Raw genomic sequence first — 20,247 nt, 5'->3', positions numbered from 1 at the left:
GAAGCCTCCTCTTGTTCACCGTGGGTTTGCAGTAGGCCCCTGTCGAGCAGTGGGAGGGCAGCCTGGGGTGCGCTCATGGCTGCAGACCACCCTCACCCCACTCCTTCTGGGGGGTTTTGGTTTGAGGGTGCCTGATAACTCCTGCTTCTTCTGCTCCTGCAGACTAAAGAAGAGCCAAGAGCAGCCGAGTGAGTCCGTGTCTGCCTCCGAGACCACTGACGAAGCCGAGGCGGAGGCTGAGTCTGAGCCCTCCAACCTGCACATGTGCAGCTCCGTGTGCTCCTCGGGCAGCAGTTAGGCTGGAGCCCCGGGCGAGGGTCTCCGCCCGCGCCGCTCACCTGCCTCAGGTGCGCTGAGCACCCGAGCCGACCCCGCTGCCACCCGAGAGCACCGACAGCTCGTCCTGCAGAGCTGGAGACAGAGAGTTCATACAGAACTGCCCTCCTGGGTTATGGAGCGCCAGCCCGGCACGTCGGAGGGGAAGACACTGCCTATGCAACTTGCCAAGGGGAGATCAACTTCTTGTTTTAATGTCAGGTTGCTAATTTAATGCAGTTTTTAATGCAGTGAGTGGACAAGGAAAGAAGCCACATCCTTGGGTCCCACAGGGGAAGACACGGAGCAGGGAGGAAGGCTGAAGAGGTGGTTCAAGTTTGACTTTTCCCTGTTCACAAGGGTTGGGTGGGGACAAGCAATCCCTGTGCAAGCTGTAGCAGCCCTGAGGCCTCTCCAGTCTGTGGTGGGTGGCACCAGCTCCTGGGAGCCTCCAGCTGTTTGAGTCCTGCAACGTGAGGACGTCCCAGGCACCTCCTTGTCCTTGCGTCACCTGTCAGTTCCTTTCCTGACTCCGGGCAAATAAATGTTTTTTGTGCACTCCATGGATTCTTCAGGGACTGGGTAAAGTGTATAATGGGTTCAATGTGTATTTGAGATGCAGAATGTATTTAAAATATTTGCTTTCTCCACGTGGCTGCTGCAGGCAGCGGGGGCTGTGGGATGGACTGGAGGGTCTGGCTCTGTCTGCCTGGGTTTGGAGGACACAGTTTATCACAGGCTCAGGTTTAGCTGGAGGCAGAATGAGTGGCCTTGCAAGGCTGCTCGGTTATGAAAGACAGAAATATCTTATTGCACCCTTCAATTTACTTTATTTTCAGTGTAAAATACAGGTACTGTATATAATTTACCAATACCTGTCTTAACTGCGTAATAAGATGGGAGGTCTCCTTCCCCTACTCCAGCTCTGGATGTTGCCTTTCTTGTTTTAGGAGCCTTCATATATTCTTTAATCTGCTATAGAGTGGCTTTTGGTTACTGTTGCTAAAACTGAGCCCTGCAGCTGTTGTGGTGCCCAGGGGTGTGGTGGGACGCAGGCACCACCAAACCATCAACAGCTCTTTGCTGCCAGACACTGGGAGGTTGCAGTGTTTGCATCCTTACTGGATATTCCTAATGCAAAAATGGATGGGAAAAGTTTTTGACAAATGCAGATTCTTTCAGGACAAGTTTTGTTGCAGTTTTTGTTTCCACAAATAAACCAGAAAGGTGTTAAATGGTACGAAACCATCTGATATGAGCAGTGACACGGCCCGTGCATCTTCCACAGTTTTATGTGGGAATTACTGCATGGCTAAAATTGTGCAGAAGCACATTTTCGGGGCAGTCTCTAAAGGTGTGCAGGAGGAGGGGAGCCGGAGCGCTGGGTCCAGTTGCGCAGTTATTTTCAGGACAGAACAAGGCAGGTGCTGTCAGACCTGGGGGGATGAACATCTCACCCTTGCCATGCGTGATGAGGGACCAGGGTCACACTGGGAGGCCCTCGTGTCACCCACGGGTCCCTGCACACCCTGTGCCTCGTTAGGAGCTGTGTTAATGACAGCTCAGGAGGGCTGGGCTGTTCAGTGAGCGAGGGCTGAAATAAATGTGTTCTCCTGCTCCTTTTCCCAGCTGTAGGAGGGCACCTACCCCAGTTCTGATCCTGGGCTATGCTGAGGGACCTACCCTTTCCATCTCCAGTAACTTCCAGTCTGTTTACTGGATACCAGGGTGGCCTAATTACCTTCTCCTACCCATCAGAGCACACCCGTGTGTGCAGGTAGGCCATGTGCTCTGGCCCATTCTGTGCTGAGCAGCCCCTGCTCTCCTTGTGGGGAGCCTGTTCCTCACCCTGTGTCTCTCTGCACACACCTCATGTCCTCCATCCCGCATCCCTCAGCTGGAGCACCCGGCCCTATCCCAGTGCAGCAGATGAGGATCAAACCATGTATTTATTCAGAGGTTATGAATTACAGGTGATTAACTCCACTGGCATGGATAGTTTCAGTGAATTCCATTTCACTATTTAGCAACTTTCTGTAAATAACAACAAAAGTTTGGACTATCAGAATGATGAGAAGAGTCACCGATTTTTTGACCAAAACATCCTGCATATGAGAGGTGCAGATAGATCCTATTCAACCAGAAGCTCCCAGGCCAGGAGAGCTGTTGGCAATTACATGACATGTCTAATTGACATTTTCGTTGCTTACCTTAGGACAAGGGACAAGGGCCCCTGAGGTGGGGTTGATGTGTGTGGGGAGGAGCTGACTCACTTCTGAAATGGAGGCTTCTCAGCCCAAACCCCCTCTGTGTCAGTCATCTGCTCCCTTTGCAGCACACCTCCTCCTGGGTGAATTGTGCAAGACATCTCAGCAGCACTTGGCAGAAACCGGGAGAGCTTCTTAGGAAAAGCTAGGGAACAGCTCCTTCCCAGGGGAAGCATTCCGGGCAGATCCTGGCTGCCTGGGAAATGCCCCTGGAATCCAGCAGCGCATCCCCAGGAATGTGCTGGGGACGCGCTGCTTTTGCCTCAGTCATTGCTGAACCTGAATCCCCGAGAACAGTACGAGGACACAGAGCTCTGGGATCATTGCACCAGGTGGGAGAGACACTGTGAACACGTCCCTGAAATGCTCAGTGTTGGTCCAAAGTGATGCTTGGGTATAACCTCACCAGAGCCCATCAGGGCTGGGTTCCATTGACGCCTGTTTCTACCCAGTCCCTGGAGGAGAAATGGTAAAGAAAGAGCAGTTAGAAAAGGGAGAAGTGATGGAAAACAGATCAGTGTTTGCTTCATTGTCAGAACCCCTGTGCTGGGTTTCAGTGCTTGGGCCGTCTCGTCCCTGCTGGGCCCCGCTCTGGGCCCCTGTCGTGTCATGTCCCCATCGCTGTGTCCCAGTAACGAGCTGGTGCTGACTGAGCCAAGCGTGGTCCTGCTGGCCCCATGTCTTTGTGGCTCCTTCCAGGGTGTCCCATGTCCAGCTCAGCCCCTCCACAATGGATTCCTGGGGATGTGTTGGGGTTTCCCACCATTGCTGGTGCCAGTGCCTCTGTTGCCGTTGGTGTTGGATGAGCCCTGGCTGATGCCAGATGTTGAGCAAACCTCACAGTGAAGTTGTGACATAGCCCTGGTCCCAAATCCCAGCCTGGAAGGCATCACTAGCAGCTCTGGGTTACACCTCCACTACAACCAGAACACAGGAATTTTCTGGATATAAATATTTAAATACCTGTATTTTTTGTATGACAGATTTATACAGCGTGTGCCATTATCCGCTGTGAAACGTCTACAGCACCTATAAATTATTCTCCTTTAATCACTTGCCATGAGATTGTTTTCTTATCTCTGTTGTGTTACGAAGTTTTGCAAAGTTGCATATTTTTAAGTGTTTCCATTGAATTCCACAGCCTTCACTGGGAATTTGTGCAGAAGACAAAAGTCAGGTCAGGTCCTGATGTTTCTTCTGTTGCCAATTCTTTATTACTCCAGAGCTTGCCAAAAAGAGACTAAGAGTAATAAAATAATAGCAGAAATGCCAATAATATGGACTTGACCCTGGACAGTGCTGAAATCCTGTTGCCTTGGTAGGGTATTTTTTTAAAATTATTGCAGTGCATATATATGTAAATATATCTTTGTATTTTATGTTAATACATTCCTGTAATTTTCTTGCATGACAATTTTACCATGTCACGGAACATTTAAGTTATGTCAAGTTTGTGTTTTTGCAGATACTGCCGGAAGCCATTGCACATGTGGAGTAATAAATGTGTATTTTTAACATTGCCAAGGATTTGGTGTCGTTTCCAGGGTTTTGAGCTGTAGATCCATGAAACCATGGAAACACCTGAATGCTGGAATTCTGGAGCCCAGCCAGACCCAGGGCTGCTGGGATGCCCTGCTGGTGTGGAGCCACCACTGGCCCTGCTGCTGTCAGTGCTGGGGCTGGCAGGTGGTTTGGGAGCAGCAGGATGGGGCTGGGGGTACTCAGGGGACAGAGCTTGGGGCCTGGGACAGGTGGGTGGTTTGGGAGCAGCAGGATGGGGCTGAGGGTGGGAGGGGATGGTGGTAGGACCCCGGCATTGCTGCGGCAGGGAGGACACGATAGCGGTGGCTCACAGTGATTTGGTATTTCCCCTTACACAGCCCTGGATTTTGTATCTTAAACTCGGTAAAAGCAGCTCTGGGAGTGCCAGGAGATTTCTACTTTTCCCCTCTCATCCCTCCTCAGTGCAGGAATCACTTCTCTCGCTCAGTGACGTGCTGCTGCTGGGTCACAGCGCAGGCAGCAGCTACGAAGGCTCCTCCTGACTTCAAAGGAGGCGTGAAGGAACGAGACGAATTGATGTCTGAGTCTGAGCTGTCTGAGTCTGAGCTCGTCCCTCTCTGCAGAGCCCGGGCGCCTCTGCTTTGATGCCTCTGGGATGGCATTCCCAGCTGTCCATGGGTGTCCCCAAGGACCAAGGACACCCGTCAAGCCAGGTCATTCACTACAGGGGGGAAAAGGTGAAGGGCACAGGGTGAGGGCAGCTTCCCACACTGAAATACAGTGGGTGGAAAACTGATGGACTTAAACCTCCATGGCAGCCAGGAGTGCTCAGTGTCTGCCTGCCCTGTGCCATTATCTCTGTGCCTAAACTGTGGGAACCAGCTTTTCCAGGGACAAGCATCTTGTCCCACCCCTCTGCCATGGGCAGGGACACCTTCCAGTAGCCCAGGTTGCTCCAAGTCCCATCCAACCTGGCCTTGAACACTTCCAGGGATCCAGGGGCAGCCACAGCTTCTCTGGACAATCTGTGCCAGGGCTTCACCACCCTCACAGCGAAGATTTCCTTCCCAATATCCCATCTTACCCTGCCCCCTTGTCCTAACACTCCATGCAAAATAAAAATGAATAAAAAAGCTGCAGGGAGCATGGAAAGGCAGGGATAATTTGAGATAAGTGTAGGAATAGTTTGGTGCCTCTGCCAGCTGATTCTGTCCCTTAGGAGCACTGTTGTCCTGCAGGGAATCCGGAGGTCCATCCCCACTCCAGGCACAAGTGCAGAAATTTAGGGCTCCTCTGTCGCAGCCGCGGTGCCGCAGAGCTGGGGATGTGCCCTTGGTCAAGGGCACGGAGCGTCTCCCCAGCGTCCCTGACCTAGAGCCTGCAGGAAAGCTGTCCAAAGGAATTAGGGCCAGACTGTGTTGGTGCCACGAAGGGGTTTGTTTCCTGGAGGCTCTGGCTCCATTAGCAGGCGGCTGTGGAGCTCGGCTCAGCATCTCCTGGCACTGGGAGAGCTGCAGAGATGCTCCTGGCTCTGACCCCTGCATTAGGAGTAGGCTGGGGCAGCTGTGCCGGCTCCAACAGCTCCCTGACAGAGGGAATAAATGCAAACCCTCCCCCAAAGGGAAGGGGTGGTGGGATTTGGGCTCTGGACTGGCATAGTGGGTGAACAAAACCAGGTGATGGTGGGAGAGGGGATGGCATCTGTGGGACCTGGCACTAACCAGCCCAACTGTGGGAAAAGGGATATTTCCAGGACAGAGACCACAGAACTTTTGTTAAGTACTACCAAGCTGAGAGTGCTGGGGTGTCCCTTTCACCCCCTGGATATTGAGGTGGTGGGGAGGTCACTGCCAGCAGACTGTAACTTCTGTTTCTCCTATTCCTTATGGAGTTCCTACTGCCATAATTTTAAGCTCTATTTAGAAAGAAAATAGATCACAGAATCATAAATGGTTTGGGTTGAAAGGGACTTTAAAGTTCATCTAGTCCCACCCCCTGCCACAGGCAGGGGCATCTTCCACTAGATGTTAATTGTCTTGGTGCAATTGCAGGAAAAATCAGAAAACAAACAAATGAAATCAAATAAGTTTAAACTAAATATAAAACATACGAATAAATGCATTCCCATGTGTTTGCTGCAAAAGCTACTGCAGCATTAAGCTGTGAGATGTAGGTCAGATCAGATAATCAAAAAAACCCCACCAAAAAATAAATCGCTCCCTGGTTTACATTTGTGGGTTCAGGTAATAATACATTCATTCCTACCTAACTCATGGATTTGTGTATCTGGAGCCACTATACGTGCAATTCCAGCTCCAACCCATGGAGCAGATGTTTGCTTGTGCTTCCACAGCCCTTTTCCCTTTCTTGTTCCCTGCTCAGACAGAGCTGGAGACCAAAGCCTGACACTGCCTGAGGGAAACTGGCATCTCACGGACATGTCACAGCATCTCACTGTGACGGCGTCTCACCGGCACTGGGAGCAGAGTTGACCTAGTGGGACAAACCAGCCCCCACTCCCGGTGCTGTGAGTTCATCTGCAAACCAGAGGGGTTTGGGGTCAGGCGGCTGCGCAGCCCCCAGCCCGGCTGAGCTCACCCTGGGTGAGCGGAACGGCTGAGGAGAAGGGTGGGATCCTGCCTGAGGCCCACACAGCGGATGAGGAGCCTCTCCCTTTGTCCAAGGGGAGCACAGTAACCTGCAAGTCAGGACTGGATCGTACAATCCTCACACAGAAAAACCCAAAGGAAGAAAACACAAAAATAGACTCAGGAGGATCAACCACTGCCACCATTGGTTTCTAACCAACTTTATTCCAAGCAAGGAGCAGACGGGAATGGCGAGCTGTTCCTGGAGGTACATGCATGGCTCTGTGGCCAGAGGTTCACTCTATGTACACACCTTTAAATATAATAAGCAGGTTATAATAGCCTTTATAAAAGAGTGTGCCATAGGCACCCGGCCTCCAAATGAGCCCTGGTATTGGGTACTGGACCCACACTCAGTTCTTGAGAAACTGTATAAATAATCTGTAAAAACAAGGCTGACAGAAGGACACAGGCCCACGGCATGGCCGAGTTCCAGAGAGCCAGCATCGCTCTGCCCTGGGACACGGGGCCTGCACCCACCCCTGGAGCTGTGATCAGCTAGGGACAGACAGACAGACGGACAGGGGTGGCTCACAGGTGTGATGACAGTGGCTCCAGGAGTACAGCCAAGGCTGCTCTGGAGCACTGGAGCACTGTGGACAGGCGGGTTGTGACTGACTGTATGGAAACCATGGAATTGCTCATCGGTTGGAAGTTCTTCGATGAGAACGGGCAGTGGATGCTGCTGGAAAGGAGCGTGATCCAGCCAGGATGCGCCTTCATTTCTGCCCCGGCCCCCAGCCAGCCCAGCAGGGCTGAGCCCGCTGCCCTGGGGACATCATGGTGCCACATGCACGGGGAAGGGCTTTCCAAGCAGCTAGTGAAGGAATACTGACGGGACTATCCAGGCTGGGAGTGCTACCTCAGGGGTCACTCTACTTTCTACCTACGAGGGAAGGGCTGGGACAGCTGACAAGCTCATAGTCACCCTGCACGGAGGGCACCCACCGTCCCCTTCCTGGCTGGCCTGGCCCCGGTGGGACCCTGGTGGTGGCGCTGGCAGGGACTGGCACGATGGTGGCACAGGGACAGCATCAGGACAGCGAGGTGATGTTGGACCTCCCGCCCGGCGGGGCCATGATCTTCTGCGCCGTGCGCCGGGCAATGTGGTCATCTGCCTGTGACCCTGGGGGACAGCAAAGAGGGGCGAGTCCCACTTTAAATGCACACACCACACAGTGTTTCCTCAGTGGGAAATACCAGCAATTTCACCATATATAATTTTGGACACTCTGCTGTCATAGTACCCTTAGGAATGGCTGTATTTGACTGAACTTCTTAATTCTGTATTGTGTCTTTCTGGAAAATGTTATAAATGGCTTTCCTGTAAATAAAGTTTGTATATAATAAAATGTGGGGCCATGTACATTTATCCAACAACATGGGATCCATCTGATCCAGTCAGCTAAAAAAGTAATATGGAAGTCATTTTAGGGCAGAGCATTGGCTTTCCAAGCTCCCGACAGCTGCTGGGCAGGTTTCTGCAGGATGAATGATGCTGAGTCACTGCCTGCTCACGAGGAAAGACCAGAGGGATTACTATTCTGGTTCCTGGAGACGGAGTTATTCGGCCAATCTTTACAAACCCAGCCACTTCCAACCCCACTTGCAGCTGGGGCTAAAGTCCCAACCCACCAATAGCCATGGCAGCGTCCCATGGACCCGGGCAGGGCTGCGGTGACTCCATCACCTCCAGCCTCCTCCTCCCCCTGCCCATGGTTGCAGCTTCCACTCTCCATGGAGCAGCCTTGCAGCCCCTGCCAGGCTTTGTGCCTTGAGACAGGTACTGTAAAATATTACAGATCTATCGGTGCTGTACTCGGGCCCTTGGCTGCTGCCACGGGACAAATTGCTTTTTGCTGAGCAGAAATGCAGTTTCTATTTCCCAGCCTTGCCTGGCTGCTCACACCCACCCAAACCAGCCCCTGGGCCCCCCCACATACCGGAGAGGCTGAACCCCGACTGGTGCAGGTTGCGCACGGGGGCAGCTGGGGCTTTGCCGGCGCCGGGCGCGAGGCGCGATGTGGCCGTGGGCGCTGCGGCCCTGACACTCGCTGGCACCTCATGGACCGGCCCGTCATACATCCCTCTGGGAACGCCATGGACCTCGGCCAGCTGGGGGGGAGAGTGAGCACAGGGGTCAGGCACGAGTAGGGACAGGTACAGGGCAAGAGGGAAGCTGTGCCAGGGGAGGCTCATGTTGGATATTAGGGAAAATTTCTTGCTGGAAAGGGCTGTTCAGCCCTGGCACAGCTGCCCAGGGCAGGGGTGGAGTCTCCATCCCTGGAGGGATTTAAAAGCCATGTGGATGTGGCACTTGGGGATGTGGGTTAGTGGTGGTCTTGGCAGTGCTGGGGGATGGTTGGATTGGATGGTCGGACTGGATGGTCTTAAAGAGACTTTCAACCTGGCCTTGGACACTTCCAGGGATGGGGCTTCTCTGAGTCCCATTCCCGTTCTGCAAGGAGCTGGCACAGCCCCATCCCCATCTCGCCCTGACTCCAGGTACCCTGGACACCCCCAGGCACCCTCAGGCACCCCGGAGCCTCTGCAGGTAAGTGGTAAGTAACTGAGTCCTGCCCTGCCTCCATCTAGGATGCAGCATGGAACTGCCTGCAATAGCACAGGGAAAAGGGAAGGAGGGCAGAGCTGTTAAGAAGCTTTTTGCATATTTGCATGTCTTTGTGTCTCCTTAAAAAGCTGTGCCAGCACACAGGAGGATTTATCCTACTGTGTTTCCAGTACCTACGGAACCTACACACCTCACTCTCCGACGGCTGCAGAGCAAACACTGGGAACACAGTAACAGAAACTTCTCTAGCACAAGTAGGAGAGGAATTCCTCCCTCTACCTCAATAAACAAAAAAACCCCACTTTGCTATAAGTTGTATTTTTGCTTTCTAACTTTATAATAGGCAAATGATACTAATAAAACTGGCATTATGAGCTCTAATACTGCACTAGGAATTATTGATTGAGGTGCCAGGCCCCGCACCACAGCAGTTACCTGACAACAGACAGATTTCCAAGGCCTAGGAAGAAATAACATTAATAATATTACTGTTGCTGTTGCAGGTTTGCCATCACAGTGACCCGAACACACTAATGTAAAGAGACTGTGGTGAAAATACAGGATTATGGCAAATAAAATTCTCCTTACCCTGTTTCTTGCCTTTATCCTTTTATAAACAAAATCTGGGAATGTCTTTCTAGGAATGAAGCGACCCAACCCCTGGGTGACACACAGGTTTCCATCTTCAAGGACAACTCTTCCCTGACTGATGACCACAGTCGGGACCCCGTGGCACTCGGTGCCTTCAAATATGTTGTACTCCACGTTCTGGAAAAACCAAAACCCAATGTTCAGGCCTGGTAGGATTTAAGAGGAGGAGGTGACAGCCAACAATCCCCCCCATTTCTGCACACGGCTCCTCATGCACCATCAGTTGGAACCAACTAAGCCTTCATATTCTGAATAAAAAGTTCCAATGGGATGAGCTGGAGCAAATTGGGATGGAGAAACTAAACCCTAAAACCACTCAAACTGTACCAATAGTTCAATACTTAAACCAAGTTCAGCGCTTACCTTTTTCTAATCCACAGAGAATACACTGACCTTAAGATTTCCCAGCCTCAGAGTGGTCACTCAGTACCAATGCCACCCTTTACAGCAACCAAAGGATATTTTCCTTGTATGTTAAAAGCAAATGCAAGGTCCTTCATCACTTTATCCACACAGAGAGCTCCTCCCTTGCTGAACGATCTGACCTTTCTGAGGACATGCATTGCTGTCCAGCTCTCTTCTGATTCTAAACCCAGCTCCAGGAAATAATTTTAAAAATATTTTACCAAATTGTGGGTCTTTGCTGAGATGATTTTAGTAGCCTTGGGGTTCCACACGACCAAGTCTGCGTCGGCGCCCACAGCGATGCGCCCCTTCCTAGGGTAGCAGTTGAAGATCTTGGCAGCATTGGTGCTGGTCACTGCTACGAAATCATTCTCATCCATCTTCCCAGGGACCTGGGAAGGAGCAGGGAGGAAGGATCACCGATGGAGATGGCCCTGTGCCCGCCACAGGCACAGTCCCTCCCCATGACTGGAGGAACTGCTGGACCCACCCACGTGCCCATGTGGTTGTGAGGGTCTGCACTGCCTCAGGGTGTGGTTACAGGGGAAAGGGGGGAGCTGAGCCTTGACCCTGTGGGCTAAAGGATAGAAGACACATCTTATTTTTCCTGAAATTTAAGGTAGACACTGTGAAGGATTTGTGTGTCACAGTCTCTCAGCAGCAGTTCTCTGAAGTTGTGTCTAGACGGTGTCACCCTCCCAGCTGGTCTGAATTCAGGAGGCTGTGACAGCCCTGAGCACAGGCACAGCTCATGTGTGTTCACACCCCACCTTCGCTCTTCCAGCACCTACCACACACTTCTCCCAGATGATCGACATCCGCTCCTCGATGCCGTTGGTGCCCTCGGGGATGAGGGTGAAGTTGTCCTTGCCCACGGCCTTCTGTGCAGTGGTGAAGGTGCAGTGGGCACTGCCAGTGACCTGCAGGTCTCCACTGGGGGAAGGACAGGGCAGGGTCACGGGGGGCACTGTTGGTGCCAAGGCCACCTCCCTGGCCAGGATATCCCCCCTCTCCCAGCAGACTGGGAAGGGCACCCATGGCTTTCTGGGCTCCATGGGCAATGCCACTGCTGGAAATGGCATCAGGATGGATCCAGGCTGGAGGCAGTCAGGGCAGGTATGTTCAGGCACCCGTGACATGGGACTCACCTGGACAGGAGAGTGGTGAGGTGATCTGGCGTGGTGGGGTCGGGGCTGATGGGGGGGGACGTGACAAAGGCGGCAGCTTTGGCCCAGTTTTTGCTCCAGTAGTGAGATCCGTCGGTGCCCAGACTGGCGGTGATGGGCTCCCCGAACACCACTGTGCCTGTGGAGCAATCAGGAATGGGCACAATCACACCACATCCCACGGGCCTCTCACACAGCACAGACATGGACACGGTGATGACACACGACAGTTCCACTTATTTCAGCATTCCCAGTATTTCAGAATCACATTAATCCTTTAGATTATCTCAGATGACTGGGAAATGCTGTCAAAGCAAGTTCTGGATGTGTCTGTTCTCTCCTTACACCAGACACATGTTCCTACAAGCCTTCCTTTAAACTAAACCCACATCCCTCTGGCAGCTGCCAGGCTGTGCCCCCTCTTCCACCCTGTTCCCCACAGGATCACTCCCAGCCCTTCCCACTCCGCCCCTACTCAGAATTTGGATCTTGCTCCAGATCTGCTTTTCATTAAGTTCATGACAAACGCTCACAAGTGAATTACTCTCTGTTTCTCATGTGTCACAGTTTGGAGCACACCCCCTCCAATCTTCCCAGCTCCAAGCAATTAGCTCTGGTATATCCTTCCAGGGAAACCAGCTCCTGAGATTCAGCCCCCAGGGCATGAGAGAGCTTGGGTGATAACAGTGATCAGCCCTCAAAGTTACAGTGAGATTCCTGGCTGGATTTAGAAGCTCAATTAGCTAACACAGACCAGCTTTACCTTTCCTCTTTGCCTGGGCCAGGACATCAGCGGCGCCCCTGCTCATGACTTTGGTGATGTAGAGGGGGCAGTTGGCCTGCCTGGCGATGGTGATGGCTCGGTACACGGCCTCTGCCTCCACCTGTGGGGACAAGAACGTGGCACAGGTGTCTCAGGGCCTCTGCACGGTGGGACCGGGAGCTCGGTGGGAGGGCTGGCAGTGTTACCTCCTCGGGGCGGCTCAGGACGTGCCCCTCCGGCCCTGTAATCCCCAGCTCCAGCAGCCTCTTCTGCTCCTGGGTGGGTGAGGAGGAAGGAAAGAGCAGTCAGTGATGGGCACAGCCCATCCAGAGTACCACGGGACACAGAGGCACCTGAGGGGCTGAGCAACATTCATGAATCTGCCCAGGTGGCACCATATTCTTGGGACACCCCACGTATCACTCCCAGAGACCGTTCCTGTGCTGGGGAAACATTCCTGGATGGGAACTTCTGTGTCCCAACAGCACTTCTGGACCTTCCCACTCCTCAAACCCCCAGTTTTGGAGGAGGGGGATTCACACCCATCACTAACCCCGAGGCTGTCAGAGCTCTGATGTACAGCTACAGCAAAGGGAGAGGGGCTTCCCGAACCTGGGCCTGCCTGGAGCAGCTCAGGAGCCCACTGAGGGGACAGAGATGGGCACAGAGCCTGTCAGTGGGGTGCAGCAAGTGCCACCTCTCCCGAGCATTCCCTGTCCCTGTACCACATGGCACAGAGGAAAGGGCACCTGTGGTGACAGATCCTGGGATGACCTCTGGGATCTCCCAGGTCACTCACATGGCACCTGAACGCAGATGTCCAGCCCAACCCTCACCCTGTCCCTCTGTGCTGTTGTGTATCATGTAACCTCCCACTCAGCTGGCACTAATGCAAGGACATTATCCAACACCACGGAGCAGATCCCACAGGATCCTCTAAAGGACCCTCTTAGAGGATGTTTATTTCTCTGTGTTCTTGTCACAGATCTCTGAATTTGTCCCCAGGGCTCCAGTGTCACCACACTGGCTGGCAGTTTACAGAAATTCTGCTGCAGTTACTGAACTGCCTGGGGTCACGTTATGCTCCACAGTGAGATGAGGAACAGGTTTCTCAGATAAAATCCCGGGAGATGGGAATTAGCCTCTATCCTGTTTGTTCAAATAAGCCCATTTGAAGGATTGGATTCGGCTTTCAGTTTAACCTTCCTCCCACACCAGACTGAACACTAGTGTGACTGTGATCTGAAGGAATTGCCAGTCTAACTTCTCCTTGTGTATCTGACTGCAGGCTGGAGCCAGGATTGTCTTTTCTATGGGTAAAAAAGAAAAATAATGCCCATGAGCAGAGGTTCAGATGCCAAGGAGTTCCCAAGTGCCAGGGGTGGAGTTAAGCACTGACAAGCGTCACGAGTGTTATAGCAAAATATTCAAACCTCCTGAGCTTCCCAAGTGTCCCAGATTTCTAAACAACACAGATAATGTGATAAAGCATCACTTAAGGCAGTCAGTCATCCATTATTACCCCCCAAACCGCCTGCTGGGAACCGTACAGATTCCTGTGCTGGAACCCACGTGCATGTGAGGATCCATGAGGACGCTGATGATTCCACAGGAGACCCCGATCCTCCTGCACATTCCTCTGTCTGCACACGCTGCCACACAGGGTCCCACCAGCCCCTTCCCTCCAAGGCTTCGGGGCACCAGCTCACACTGCAGGGTCAGGGTCAGGGATTCCCCTGCCTGGTGCTCTGGTTGTGGTGCCCTGGTGGCCCTGCAGTCTCAGTGGACACAAACATGGTACCTCCTCGATGATGTCTCCGTTCTCCGCGTGCACTTGGGCAATGGCCCCCAGGTCTCGAATGATGCAGAAGATCTCGTACATCTGCCAAGACACAGCGGGTTCCCAGCGTCAGACCCATCCCTGCCCATATTCAGGGTGAGGCTGGTGGCTTTCCCTAGATGCTGCTGTCCTACCTGGGCATCAGTGCACTGCAGCTTGTCCTTGTAAGCCATGAACACCAGGAAGGAGTTCACACCTTGAGAAAAGAAAATGACACGTGGTTGTTGTCCCACTGAGAACTCATCGACCTGGTATGGGCTGAGCAGGGGTGGTTGAACCGAGGGGTTGTGCTGGAGAGGGTTAGACTGGAATCAAACCAAGGCCAGGGGCTGAAGTGAGAAGTGTCCCCACAAGAACTGACACCAAAGCTTGGGAGCTGTGAAAGACAATAAACCCCCATCTCTGGGTGCATCTGAACCAGAAAAAAGAAAACCCCATGGTCCCTGTCTAGGTTCAGGTGCCCTCTGTGACCGTATCCAAATGCACAGTCAGCTGCCTTGCTCCCAGGATGGGTTTTCCTCCAGTGGTGGCTTCAGTCTATGATTTATTCTCAACTTTGGGCAAGGGCCTGCAGTGACAGGGCATGGGGGAATGGCTTCCCACTGCCAGAGGGCAGGGTTGAACGGGATATTTGGAAGAAATCCTTCCCTGTGAGGGTGGTGAGGCCCTGGCACAGGTTGCCCAGAGAAGCTGTGGCTGCCCCATTTCTGGAAGTGTTTAAGGCCAGGTTGGATGGAGCTTGGAGCAACCTGGGATAGTGGAAAATGTCCCTGCCCATGGCAGGGGGTGCAATGAGATGAGATTTAAGGTCCCTTCCAGCCCAAACCATCCTTTGATTCTATGAATTGCTGCTATATTTTATATCGAGGCAACAACCAATACAAAACTACAATCAAATGACAAATAAAATGTATTTCACGTGTATTCCAAGCTCGGAATAGCTCCATTACTTCAGCCACTCTGCATTTTAATAGGAAATTCACTGCGAATTTCTATGGTAATTGGCCAATTAAACCCTTGCTTGCAAGACTACAAATTACACTGAAGTCATTTAGCTCCACATTAGCATATCTGAAGGAAAATGTAGTCCCAAACACGGCAATGTGTATTAATGAATGCATGAATCCCTGCCGTGTGGCCTGCTTTCCAGCAAACCACGTCCTGTGGATGCTTCAGGATGTGCAGGAATTACAGGCACAACGGAGCCTCTACGGAACACCTAAAGCTGAGTTTTGTTCACCAAGCCCCGTCCTGGAGGTTTTTATTTAAATGGTTTTTTTGTATGTCAGGCAGTCCAGACTGGGGTGCCTGACCCCATCCCTTTAGTTTCCAAAATCCCTTTCCATGACCAGGCTGCCGAGTGCCTGAAGGTGAGGTGACACGACCCAGATGTTACAGCAGAAACCTGGTGCCAAGATGGCCAAGGACGGGGCGGTCCCAGCTCCGCAGGAAGGATGATTCCCTCCATGTCCCCCCACTGCTGGGACCAGGTGGAGCAGCAGCAACATCACCACTCAACCCTGTGGTGACCCCACTGTGGGTTTGGGGGTTACTGCTCCCTCTGCCCTTACCCTTGTCCTTCACCAGGGCCTCCAGCTCCTCCCTCAGGCTCTCGTGCCAGCGCGGGATGTCCACGTGCAGGCCGTAGTCGCAGCAGGCCTGGCCGTCGGCGTGGCCGCGCCACTGCTCGAAGGCAGCCACAAGGCTGGTCCCGGCGTCCAGGCACACATGGTCAACTGGGGAGACACTGCACAGCGTTAGGGAGGGGCAGGGGGCACCCGGGGGCACCCAGGGGCACCCAGGGGGCACCCAGGGGCACCGCGTCCCTGTGGCACCCAGGGGCACCTGCCGCTGTGAGAAGGGGCCATTGCAACACCAGTTCATTTTACAGTGCTAATTAAACACGATGGGTAATGAATTTCCCAGAAAAAGGGATATAAATGGAACAAGCAAACTCCAAGTTATGGCTACTCTGCCTTCTTTTCACCCAGCACAGCAGTGGGAGTGGCTGGTGACCAACCCATGTCCTCACATACTTGTGCTCTGGGGCATTTCCCAAGGGTAGCACCCACTGCCCATCACATCCCTCAGCTCTCCTCCTATTTCCTGCAGCACTGGCTATGGGGTCAGTGGAGAGCTATGCCAGGACTGTCGAGGCTGGTCCTGCAGTCACATACTAGTGGTTCCTGGGACCAGAACAGGAACAAAACAGAGGTCAAAATTATTTCACATTAACACAAAAAAGGAACCCATGCTCAGAGCTGAGAAACTCAAAAAAACACACTTGCAAAGCTGTTCAAAACATATTAAAAGGTGTTTAAAGTGTTCTTCTGGTTTGTTCTCTGATGAGGTGAGCCAGGAGCAGCCATATATTTTTAATACATGTGTGCAGCAAGGGAAGCAGGTTCTGGAAGGCACATAACGCCTTTAATTGGGTTCGTAGTGCTTTGATTTCTCCAGCAGAAATTAACATTTCTGTGCTACGAGGGTAAATATCTCTGCAGTGGTTCCAGGCCTGGCGTATTTTGCTAGACAACATTCTGCTTAGAAGCCTGTTGGAATGTGCTCCCCCTTACTGATCATGGTGGTGCCTCCTGCCAGCGCTGCCTTGGTGCCTTGGGAGAAGCCGTCGGCCGAGCTCAGCCCCAGCACCGGCGCCTGCAGCCGCGTGTGGGCGTCGATGCCCCCCGGCATCACCAGCTGCCCATAGGCATCCACTGTTCTGGTGCCACCAGGGACAATCAGGTTTTCTCCGATTTGTCTGAAAAGGAAATCAAGATCTCCTGTTAACTGGCAACAACTTTGAAGTGAAGATGCCAAAAAAACTTCCGTCTGCGGGGCAAGATTCTCCCCAGGCTGCCGGTGCTTTGGAATTCTTTCCAGCTGCAGAACTACACCAGTGTAGCTCTTTCTTGTCACTACTCTAAAAAGCTGCCCTTTTTTTTGAAAAGGGAACGAATTTCCAAGAGAAAAATGATGGGAAGGAACCTTGTTCAAATCTCACGGCATTGTATCATTCTAAGAAATTACATTACCAAATATAAATTTTTAACTTACTTTATTAAACCGTCCTCCACGTAAACGTCTGCATAAAATGACTGATCATCGTTGACAATTTTTCCTCCTTTGATTAGAAGCTGGTCACTCTAATGGGAAAAAAACATATTATTTTAAAGATTCCTTTATTTAGATGCCACTTTACTCATTCTGAGCTTTATTAAGTCTAGGACTTAATATTTTCCCTGCAATCACACCAGTTTAGTGACTATGCAGACTGTTCTACAACTGCATTTGCAAAGGGAACAACATAAAATTGTCATTTGGAGGAGCACAGATCCCTCAAGGAGCCAGGGGAGCAGAGGGAGCACCAGTACCCCCAGCTCCAAGGGCTGAGCCACGTCTCTTAGCTGTGTTACTGCCTCCTCCCTCAGCTCTGGGTACAGAGACTTCTCAGTGCATCTCATTAACCTGGTAATTTATTGCCATTCATTAGTTTTCACAGTCTCGCTGGATGCAGATAAAGCCTGGAGGACTCGCCTCACTTCAAAGCCAGACACTGGCACAGTTGTCAGATTTGCAGAATCTTCACCCAGAATCTTTAACTAGAAAATTTAGGAAGCAGCAGCACTGATGTCAATGTGGAGCTGCAACCTAATTTCAGAGGATTCCTTTCCTGCTCTCTGGTGTTGCTAAAAAAGCCATCAACAAGGCTGAAATAAGCAACACAAAGAACATGGCCTGGGCACAAAACCAGCCGAGGGAATCCCGAGCACGTGGCAGCACAGTCTGGAGATGCTGCACCACACAGCAGATGAAAAACTGCCTGGAAACATTTGGGGGTTGTTTAAAAAAGCACTGCTGGCATAAAAAAAATTAAAGAATTACATTGTGTTTTTTGAACTATCAAAGATTTATCATGTCTTTATTGTTTTCCCTTGTCCCATAACATCAATCAAAGAAGCCTCAGTGTTGCTGCCCCACAGAGAGCCTGACGGTCCCTCCCTCCCCTTGTGGGGCTCATCTTCACCCCATGCCCACCCCATCCTCACTCCGTCCCTCATCCTCTCCCCCATCCCCATCTTCACTCCAGCCTCATCCTCCCCCCATGCTCATCCTCATCCCATTCACATCTTCAAACTCCCTCCATCCCCATCCTCACACTCATCCCATCTTCACCCCTGCTCCAGCCCCGCACACCCAGGATCTGCTCCCCCATCCCAGCAACGGGGCTGATCCCCGGCTCCCGTACCCATCGGGGTGTTCCCAAGGGAGCTTTGCCACGAGACAGCACAAGGAGTGGAAAAAACAAAACAAGGCATCGCTATCGAGGGATTTTTCCCGACTCCTGCTGGGAAGTGCTGGCGCCGGGAGGAGGGAATTCCCTCCCACACAGCCCGGCCGGGGAGCACCCGCGGCTCCGAACGAGCGGCAGCGCCGGGGGAGCCACGGGGAGACCGGGGGGTGCCGGCGGGGACCCCCGGGCTGGGGCCGTGGGATCCAGGCGGGGAGCAGGGACACGGCGGAAAGATGCTCAGACCCCCCAAGCCCGTTCCGCGACAAAAGCATTTCCAAGCACATTTCCCGCCCCAGTATCGAAAGGAAGCCGCGTCGGCGGCGGGGCAGCCCCGCGGCCGCACCGAGGGGCGCGCCTGCCTTTGTCCCCCCGGGGCGGCCCCGGGACAAAGCGCCGGGTCCGGCCGGGCCGGCAACAAAGGAGCCGCGGGGCGGGGGCCCCGCACGGCGCGACCCCGGGCACGGGCCGGGACCGCCGGGACCGCCGGGCGCCCACCCTGGGGGGCAGCGGGACCGCCGGCGCTGCCCGGGGTGCGGAGACCGCCCGCCCCGCTCCATCTCCGCCGGCCGGGGGGACCCGCGGCCCCCGGCCCCGGCTCGCAGCCCCCGGGGGTCCCGCACCCCGCGCCCCGCACGGGAGCCCCTCACCGTGGTGCGGGTCGCGCTCTTCTTGCCCTGGTGCGACATCTCCGCGCCGCCGCCGCCGCCGAGGGTGTGCGGGGCTCCTGCGCGTGCCCGCGGCTGCGCGTCCCCGCCTACGTGCGCGCCCCCCGCCCGCCCCGGCCGCGCTCCCGGAGCCGCGGACGGAGCCGGGGATTGTGGGGGCCGAGCGGGACCAAGCGGGGCCGGGGCGGTCCCGCAGCCCCCGCCGGGCCCGGGGCTGGCGGGGCCGGTGACAGTCCTGTCCCCCGAGGGAGAAGCGGCCGCTCGGCGCCCTCGGACCGAACGCTGCACAAACCCCGCTCGCCGGGCTCGTCCCAGCGCCTCGTCCCGGCGCGGGCTCCCGCGGGCCGGCGGGGTTGGAACGGGACGGGAAGGGACGGGATGGGATGGGAAGGGAAGAAACGGAATGGGAAGAAAGGGGACGGGACCGGACGGGATAGGATGGGATAGGATGGGATGGGAAGGGAAGAAACGGAATGGGAAGAAAGGGGACGGGACCGGACGGACAGGATGGGATAGGATGGGATGGGAAGAGACGGGACGAGGCTGAACGGGACAGGAGTAAACGGGACGGGATGGGGCTCCCTATCGCCCTCCCTGCGGGGTCTCGGCCGAGGCGGCTCTGGGAGGTGCCCCAGCCCCTGTCCCGGCGCAGCCCCGGTACCTGCCGGCAGCCGTCGCGCAGCTCCGCCGGGGCGGCGGCTCTCGGAGGCGGCGTGGCCGCGATGGGGCCGGGGTCGGTGCCCGGGCTGGGTCCCGTGTCCGGGCTGGGTCTCGAGTCGGGGCTGGGTCTCGAGTCGGGGCTGGGTCTCGGGTCGGTGTCGCGGCGGTGGCCCCCGACGGGTGTCCCTGTTCCGGAGGCAGCGAGGGAGGCGAAGTTCAGAGTCTTGTTGTCGAACGCATCCTCCACGCTGCAGAACATCCCGCCGCGCTTCTGCCGCGGCCGCGGGCTGCCCGCACCCAGCCCCGCAAAACAGGCGGGCAGAGCCTCCTCCTGCCGCCCCGACATGGGCCCGGGAGCCCCGCGTTCCCCCGGTGCCGGTGCCGCTGCGCTCCCGCAGCCGACTCGCCCTGGGGAAAAGAGCCCAGTGCTGCGTTAAGAGCCGCCCAGGGACCCCCCCGCCCCTCCTGGTGCCCATCCAGCCGTGCCCATCCCCACGC

At 54.2% G+C, this 20,247-nt stretch overlaps 2 protein-coding genes across 2 annotated transcripts in view; one reads left to right on the top strand and one right to left on the bottom strand.

Annotated features, from left to right (window-relative positions):
• The window catches only part of STK32C (serine/threonine kinase 32C), a 67,496-nt gene extending 63,390 nt beyond the window's left edge, over positions 1–4,106 (top strand). Inside the window, exon 12 of the mRNA XM_027692256.1 lies at positions 163–4,106. Coding sequence (XP_027548057.1) covers positions 163–298 — 136 coding nt within the window. The 3' untranslated portion in view covers positions 299–4,106. The remainder of the gene's footprint in view (positions 1–162) is intronic.
• A 2,774-nt stretch (positions 4,107–6,880) lies between these two features.
• Positions 6,881–19,165, bottom strand: DPYSL4 (dihydropyrimidinase like 4). The gene is made up of 14 exons (XM_027692255.1): positions 19,072–19,165; positions 17,188–17,276; positions 16,707–16,891; positions 15,702–15,866; positions 14,265–14,326; positions 14,092–14,172; positions 12,497–12,565; positions 12,291–12,411; positions 11,510–11,666; positions 11,153–11,294; positions 10,583–10,753; positions 9,894–10,073; positions 8,677–8,848; positions 6,881–7,859 (listed from the first exon to the last, which is right to left on the bottom strand). Exons 1-14 carry the CDS (start codon positions 19,108–19,110, stop codon positions 7,768–7,770), a joined length of 1,725 nt encoding a protein of 574 aa, XP_027548056.1. The 5' UTR covers positions 19,111–19,165; the 3' UTR covers positions 6,881–7,767.
• Between the last annotated feature and the right edge of the window lie 1,082 nt (positions 19,166–20,247).

Source organism: Neopelma chrysocephalum, unplaced genomic scaffold, assembly GCF_003984885.1.
Source record: "Neopelma chrysocephalum unplaced genomic scaffold, ASM398488v2 Primary Assembly neopelma1_85, whole genome shotgun sequence".
Classification (NCBI taxonomy): Eukaryota; Metazoa; Chordata; class Aves; order Passeriformes; family Pipridae; genus Neopelma; species Neopelma chrysocephalum.
Note: the sequence above shows the minus strand (reverse complement) of the source record. Positions and strands in the feature narration are given on the sequence as shown.

Coding starts and splice junctions, on each gene's coding strand:
- DPYSL4 (XM_027692255.1), bottom strand. CDS start 19,110: ATGTCGCACCAGGGCAAGAAGAGCGCGACCCGCACCACG. Junction 16,892..17,187: donor GTGGAGGACGGTTTAATAAA/GTAAGTTAAAAA, acceptor TTTCCTTTTCAG/ACAAATCGGAGAAAACCTGA. Junction 12,412..12,496: donor TCCTGAGCCGCCCCGAGGAG/GTAACACTGCCA, acceptor TTGTCCCCACAG/GTGGAGGCAGAGGCCGTGTA.